The sequence below is a fragment of the Oncorhynchus clarkii genome, unplaced genomic scaffold, assembly GCF_045791955.1.
Source record: "Oncorhynchus clarkii lewisi isolate Uvic-CL-2024 unplaced genomic scaffold, UVic_Ocla_1.0 unplaced_contig_3325_pilon_pilon, whole genome shotgun sequence".
In the NCBI taxonomy this organism is placed as follows: Eukaryota; Metazoa; Chordata; class Actinopteri; order Salmoniformes; family Salmonidae; genus Oncorhynchus; species Oncorhynchus clarkii.
The window spans coordinates 2,105-10,436 of NW_027259440.1; the positions used below are offsets into that span (position 1 = coordinate 2,105).

The following is an 8,332-nucleotide window of genomic DNA, read 5'->3' on the forward strand; positions in this document are numbered from 1 at the left end:
CAGTCATGAGTCAGTTGTTCAGTCATGAGTCAGTTGTTCAGTCGTATGAGTCAGTTGTTCAGTCGTATGAGTCCGTTGTTCAGTCATGAGTCAGTTGTTCAGTCGTATGAGTCAGTTGTTCAGTCGTATGAGTCAGTTGTTCAGTCGTATGAGTCAGTTGTTCAGTCGTATGAGTCAGTTGTTCAGTCGTATGAGTCAGTTGTTCAGTCGCATGAGTCAGTTGTTCAGTCGCATGAGTCAGTTGTTCAGTCGCATGAGTCAGTTGTTCAGTCGTATGAGTCAGTTGTTCAGTCGTATGAGTCAGTTGTTCAGTCGTATGAGTCAGTTGTTCAGTCGTATGAGTCAGTTGTTCAGTCGTATGAGTCAGTTGTTCAGTCATTTGAGTCATCCAGTGAGATTGACTCCTTCGTTCTAGATTCACCCATTCTTTGTATAAAAAAAAAGGAAACAAACAACGGAAAAACAAACAAATAAGCAATTGCATCATGGTCCACATTTGGTAAGTATTACTCATTGTTCCCTTTACATTGTTTTTTATATACAGTATATACATAAAATATCCAGTAATTTAGAGGTGATAAGATACTTAAGAATTTAAGTTATTCTAAAAAAAATAAAAAAATAAAAACACGTTTTAAAACACCTCACTGCTCAATTGAAACTCAGATTTAAGAATGTTATGGAAGGTAAACTGAGGGAGTTCCCTTTGGCTTACATGTCAGTAGTTCATGTCAGTTGTTGATGGTATAAACCAGTTTCATAACATTCATAAATACATTTTTTCAATCCTATTTTCCCCAGTCACATTTTGGAACGCTACATATGACGTATGTATAAAGGAACAAAAATCGTTGTGAATTTGACCTTGAGTTGAGTTGTCTAAAATCAGATACTTTACAATCTCATCCATACTTAAACATACAAAATGTTGATGTTGATGATCCCAAAACAACATTTTTTTTTAAACGCTGCCCATAACCTAGGGCAATATATACAGTTCAAAGCAGGTGCCTCATTAATTGATTGATTGAAAGAAGTTCGTTCACGGGGAAAAAATGAAAGTTATTCTTCTATTCTATTAATGTCGGTATTAGTTACTACGTATCTCTGAGACGATGTGGTCGGTTCCCTGTTTCTGTTCCTCAGATGCCTCTTACGAATCTTGATGACCCATTTCACACTAAAACTGGCAAAGTTAGCCGCCTTGAACAGAGCCATGAACACGCCGCACAGGATGGCTACGGTATTCCACGGATTGGCTGTCACAATCTGAGGAGGAAACAATGGGGCAAATATTTAATTGAGTACGACTATAGGCTCCTCCCCCCCTCCTCTCAGAACGGAGATAGGAGAAATAACTACACGAGTAGTCTAGAATAAGATAAACTAGAATAGGATAGAAGGGGAAAAAAAACCAGATACTTTTCTAATAATACGATATGAATGTGTTCACTTACATCTCTGACTTCTTGTACAAAAGGATCCCTCCATTCAAACGCGACAAAGAAAAGCTGAATGGCTTTTTGCTCTGCTACAGGCCTCTTGTCATTATACTTGACCACACTAGACTGGGAAGAACAGACAACTTTTCTATAACTTTGTCACGATGGAAAAAAAAAAATGAAAAAAAATGTGTAAGCTGTCGTTACAAAATAATGTCAGCTACAACAAGGAACATGTCATCTTTGTGCGACATGTTGTATGTTTTCTGCCACAGTAGATGCTAAAATTAATAATTTTGCTAATCTTATTTAAAAAAATTAAAAATAGACAATATTTAAGGAAACCTGAATGTTTACAAACGATATACTGACCTCTTGCCGGAACTCCATGGACTCGTTTTTCTTCCCAGAGGTCTTGACCAGTGACATCTTGACCCAGGTCCTGAAGCCTCCAGAGAACGTCACCATGGAGTAGTTCCTCTCACAGTCCTGCATAAACCCTGATTTATCCACGCTACAATAGAAGGTCGAGGCCAAACGGTTGTTGTTGTAACGCACATCTCATTACACGTAGGTTTCACGCTATTACACCTTAAACCAGGGATTTAAAAACTCTATTACACCTTAAACCAGGGATTTAAAAACTATTACTCTAAACCAGGGATTATAAACTCTATTACTCTAAACCAGGGATTTTAATATTACTCTAAACCAGGGATTTAAAAACTATTACTCTAAACCAGAGATTATAAACTCTATTACTCTAAACCAGAGATTATAAACTCTATTACTCTAAACCAGAGATTATAAACTCTATTACTCTAAACCATGGATTTTAAACTCTATTCCTGGAGGGCTGAGTTTGTGCTGGTGTTTTTTTTAAATCTCCTTTCAATTCATGTCCAATCAAGACCTAGATAAGGGGAGGTGAGAGGAGTTCCTAACTAATCAATTACCTCAATTGATCTATCAAGTATAAGGGGGAGTGAAAAAACCTGCAGACACTCGGCCCTCCAGGAATTAAGTTGGAAACCTGTGCTCTAAACGAACAAACTGGGCCAGTGTATTACCTTCTGGACAGGTCGTTACAGTGCCTTGCGAAAGTATTCGGCCCCCTTGAACTTTGCGACCTTTTGCCACATTTCAGGCTTCAAACATAAAGATATAAAACTTTTGTGAAGAATCAACAACAAGTGGGACACAATCATGAAGTGGAACAACATTTATTGGATAATTCAAACTTTTTTAACAAATCAAAAACTGAAAAATTGGGCGTGCAAAATTATTCAGCCCCCTTAAGTTAATACTTTGTAGCGCCACCTTTTGCTGCGATTACAGCTGTAAGTCGCTTGGAGTATGTCTCTATCATTTTTGCACATCGAGAGACTGAATTTTTTTCCCATTCCTCCTTGCAAAACAGCTCGAGCTCAGTGAGGTTGGATGGAGAGCATTTGCAGTTTTCAGTTCTTTCCACAGATTCTCGATTGGATTCAGGTCTGGACTTTGACTTTGCCATTCTGGATATAGATATGTTTATTTTTGAACCATTCCATTGTAGATTTTGCTTTATGTTTTGGATCATTGTCTTGTTGGAAGACAAATCTCCGTCCCAGTCTCAGGTCTTTTGCAGACTCCATCAGGTTTTCTTCCAGAATGGTCCTGTATTTGGCTCCATCCATCTTCCCATCAATTTTAACCATCTTCCCTGTCCCTGCTGAAGAAAAGCAGGCCCAAACCATGATGCTGCCACCACCATGTTTGACAGTGGGGATGGTGTGTTCAGCTGTGTTGCTTTTACGCCAAACATAACGTTTTGCATTGTTGCCAAAAAGTTCAATTTTGGTTTCATCTGACCAGAGCACCTTCTTCCACATGTTTGGTGTGTCTCCCAGGTGGCTTGTGGCAAACTTTAAACGACACTTTTTATGGATATCTTTAAGAAATGGCTTTCTTCTTGCTACTCTTCCATAAAGGCCAGATTTGTGCAATATACGACTGATTGTTGTCCTATGGACAGAGTCTCCCACCTCAGCTGTAGATCTCTGCAGTTCATCCAGAGTGATCATGGGCCTCTTGGCTGCATCTCTGATCAGTCTTCTCCTTGTATGAGCTGAAAGTTTAGAGGGACGGCCAGGTCTTGGTAGATTTGCAGTGGTCTGATACTCCTTCCATTTCAATATTATCGCTTGCACAGTGCTCCTTGGGATGTTTAAAGCTTGGGAAATCTTTTTGTATCCAAATCCGGCTTTAAACTTCTTCACAACAGTATCTCGGACCTGCCTGGTGTGTTCCTTGTTCTTCATGATGCTCTTTGCGCTTTTAACGGACCTCTGAGACTATCACAGTGCAGGTGCATTTATACGGAGACTTGATTACACACAGGTGGATTGTATTTATCATCATTAGTCATTTAGGTCAACATTGGATCATTCAGAGATCCTCACTGAACTTCTGGAGAGAGTTTGCTGCACTGAAAGTAAAGGGGCTGAATAATTTTGCACGCCCAATTTTTCAGTTTTTGATTTGTTAAAAAAGTTTGAAATATCCAATAAATGTCGTTCCACTTCATGATTGTGTCCCACTTGTTGTTGATTCTTCACAAAAAAATACAGTTTTATATCTTTATGTTTGAAGCCTGAAATGTGGCAAAAGGTCGCAAAGTTCAAGGGGGCCGAATACTTTCGCAAGGCACTGTATATTAAACTGGGCTGACAGGTCGTTGTATTAAACTGGGCTGACAGGTCGTTGTATTAAACTGGGCTGACAGGTCTTTGTATTAAACTGGGCTGACAGGTCGTTGTATTAAACTGGGCCAGTGCATTACCTCCCGGACAGGTCGTTGTATTTGTCGAAGAGCATGTATGTGATGGCACTAAAATCCTCTTCTGTCTCGTTCTGACTGAACTGCAGGAAGATCAACTCTCTGTTTCTGACATCTGTTGGACCGCTGACCACCAAGGCTTGCTTCTACAACAACCAGGAGAGGAATTATTGTATTAAATGAATGACTGAATGGCTGACTGAACCAACCAACCAACTCATCTCAGAAACCCAGAACTAAAATATTACATAACTCCGTCCAATACCATTTATGTTACGTGCCCTGTCCATGAGAGATTAATAAGCAATCAACCAACCGACCAATCAACTAAGCAACCAATCAACCAACCGACCAATCAGCCAAGCAACCAATCAACCAACCGACCAATCAACCAACCGACCAATCAGCCAAGCAACCAATCAACCAACCGACCAATCAACCAAGCAACCAATCAACCAACCAAGCAACCAACCAACCAATCTACCAACCAAGCAACCAACCGACCAATCAACCAAGCAACCAACCATGCAACCAACCGACCAATCAAGCAACCAAGCAACCAACCGACCAATCAACCAACCAACCGACCAATCAACCCAACCAACCGACCAATCAACCAACCAACCGACCAATCAACCAACCAACCGACCAATCAACCAACCAACCGACCAAGCAACCAACCGACCAACCAAGCAACCAACCGACCAATCAACCAAGCAAGCGACTAATGAGTGAATGAAAATGCTTAGAAGAAATGTTGCCGTGATCTATCTATAGACGTGTTGTTCTCACCACAGTGTGGTTGGTGTAGGGGCTCTATAGATGTGTTGTTCTCACCACAGTGTGGTTGGTGTAGGGGCTCTATAGACGTGTTGTTCTCACCACAGTGTGGTTGGTGTAGGGGCTCTATAGACGTGTTGTTCTCCCCACAGTGTGGTTGGTGTAGGGGCTCTATAGACGTGTTGTTCTCACCACAGTGTGGTTGGTGTAGGGGCTCTATAGACGTGTTGTTCTCACCACAGTGTGGTTGGTGTAGGGGCTCTATAGACGTGTTGTTCTCACCACAGTGTGGTTGGTGTAGGGGCTCTATAGACGTGTTGTTCTCACCACAGTGTGGTTGGTGTAGGGGCTCTATAGACGTGTTGTTCTCACCACAGTGTGGTTGGTCTAGGGGCTCTATAATAGTATGGTTCTCACCACAGTGTGGTTGGTGTAGGGGCTCTATATACGTGTTGTTCTCACCACAGTGTGGTTGGTGTAGGGGCTCTATAGACGTGTTGTTCTCACCACAGTGTGGTTGGTGTAGGGGCTCTATAGACGTGTTGTTCTCACCACAGTGTGGTTGGTGTAGGGGCTCTATAATAGTATGGTTCTCACCACAGTGTGGTTGGTGTAGGGGCTCTATAGACGTGTTGTTCTCACCACAGTGTGGTTGGTGTAGGGGCTCTATAGACGTGTTGTTCTCACCACAGTGTGGTTGGTCTAGGGGCTCTATAGACGTGTTGTTCTCACCACAGTGTGGTTGGTGTAGGGGCTCTATAATAGTATGGTTCTCACCACAGTGTGGTTGGTGTAGGGGCTCTATAGACGTGTTGTTCTCACCACAGTGTGGTTGGTGTAGGGGCTCTATAGACGTGTTGTTCTCACCACATTGTGGTTGGTGTAGGGGCTCTATAGACGTGTTGTTCTCACCACAGTGTGGTTGGTGTAGGGGCTCTATAGATGTGTTGTTCTCACCACAGTGTGGTTGGTGTAGGGGCTCTATAGACGTGTTGTTCTCACCACAGTGTGGTTGGTGTAGGGGCTCTATAGACGTGTTGTTCTCACCACAGTGTGGTTGGTCTAGGGGCTCTATAATAGTATGGTTCTCACCACAGTGTGGTTGGTGTAGGGGCTCTATAATAGTATGGTTCTCACCACAGTGTGGTTGGTGTAGGGGCTCTATAATAGTATGGTTCTCACCACAGTGTGGTTGGTGTAGGGGCTCTATAATAGTATGGTTCTCACCACAGTGTGGTTGGTGTAGGGGCTCTATGATAGTATGGTTCTCACCACAGTGTGGTTGGTGTAGGGGCCAGTGTAGGTCACTTCCTCCATGACACAATCTCCTGGCTGGGGCTTCCCTGGGGTGACCAGTGGTGGGATATGGGCGTGGTAGTGGTGTTTACAGCTCAGTAGCTGAGCCGAACCAGGGTACAGGGCGATGCCTGCTCACAAACAAAGACAAGAAACTAAAGTCTCATCAAGAAAACTAAGAATTAAATCAAATTGAACTTGTTCTCTCAAAAAAAGATAAATATAAGCATGTCATTCTTTTTTAAGTATGTTTAAAAACTATATTCTCTCTGATCAGTATTGTAAAAATAAAACCTGCTAAATTGACACCTTTATTAAACATAGGGTAAATTTGACCCTGGACGCTGATCTAGGGTCAGTTTTTGCATCCCACCCCTTTAAGGTTAGGATTGAGGGAGGCTGATCCTAGATCTGTACTTAAGAGCAGTTCCACCAACCTGGGGGAGAGAAGGCATCCACCTCCTTGTATGTGACAGACATGACAGGGTGACTGAGCTTCTCCATGAAGTCAGTGATGGTTTGATAGGCCAGGAACACAGCCACAGCAGTCAGCACCAGGTAGATGAACAGCAGCAGGACAGTGAACACGTTCTTCAGACAGGCCTTGTTGAATAGTGTAAATGGATTGCTGTTCACCATGTCCTCCTCTGGAATAATGCAGTGAATATAAAGGTCAAAACTACTCAAATAATAATGCAATAGTAAGGAAAGATTGTTAATCAATACATGAATTACATATTATAGGTAATAAAATAGAGATAATATGAATATTACAGTAGTCTTTACAATATTATTTTTTTGGAATAGACTATAATAGGATAGAAAAGAATAGGATATAATATAATATAATAGACTATAATAGGATAGAAAAGAATAGGATATAATATAATAGACTATAATAGGATAGAAAATAATAGGATAAAATATAATAGACTATAATAGGATAGAAAAGAATATGATATAATATAATAGACTATAATAGGATAGACTATAATAGACTATAATAGAATAGAAAATACAATTGAATATAGTAAAAAAAAAAATAGAACCTGGTAGAACACTGGCAATGGATTCTTCTGGCTCCTCCGGGCCACCGTTGGCACTGTCATTGTCTTGGTAGAAGTCTGGGGTTTGAAGTTCTTCCTCGTCATTGAACTGTATCAAATAAGGGTACAGATTTATATTGTTAATGGTTGATTTAACACAAAGTATCAGCGTATATAAAGTACACAGTGTCATCCACTTTTAGATCAGGTAGGTCTGTAGACTTCCAAGTACCCTACTGTAATTGTAAAGCAAACGTCTTAAAAGTCACATGATATTGTTTCTATACGAGGATCACCTCCTCGAGAAGTCCCAATGTTTTCCCCCCAATTTCCTGAAAAGTGATCGATCAATACAGATAGATGCGATTGTAAAGTAATTGATAATGATATGAAATCAATAATCAATTAAAATCCATAACAGTCAGTGGCCATAACAGAACTTACTTCGTGGTATGACCGGGAGGTCTCCTTCCGAAGCATTCCGATTCGTCTTTAAAGAATACTTCGACTTACTATATAGTTCATTAAAACTTCGGATATTATAAATTATCCATTTTTATTCATAATATAATTTTCTCATCATGTGGATCTCGCACAGGTGGAGATATTAAACCGGCGGATTCGTTCACGTTCGTGCGTAGTTTTAAAGCAGTAGAAAACACCTTTATTGTACTAGTTATTCTGCGAGCACTGACGATGTGACGTCCATTTCCTATGGTAATGAAGACACTTTCAAAATAAAAGCCCGCGTTTCAAAACATTGCAAGGTGGATAACTAATTTAAAAGATATTACATTTTAATCAATGTCGAATTTTATTGTGCTTATAAACAAATGCAAGAAGGAATTTATGTTAAAAAAAAATAGTTAAATGTTATTTTAAGACCATGTTGCCAATATTGGGATTATAGTGAAAAAAAATGTTTCTTTGTGCCAATGTAAAAGTGG

The 8,332-nt window shown here is 40.5% G+C and overlaps 1 protein-coding gene across 1 annotated transcript; it reads right to left on the bottom strand.

Moving 5' to 3' along the window:
* Positions 1-856: 856 nt before the first annotated feature.
* On the bottom strand, positions 857-8,065 carry LOC139400201 (proton-activated chloride channel-like). Its single transcript, XM_071145192.1, is given in 9 exon segments — positions 857-1,125; positions 1,128-1,269; positions 1,458-1,568; positions 1,815-1,956; positions 4,267-4,409; positions 6,316-6,470; positions 6,777-6,986; positions 7,389-7,494; positions 7,830-8,065. Coding segments are annotated over 9 exon segments (1,080 nt in total). The 5' UTR covers positions 7,866-8,065; the 3' UTR covers positions 857-1,090.
* Between the last annotated feature and the right edge of the window lie 267 nt (positions 8,066-8,332).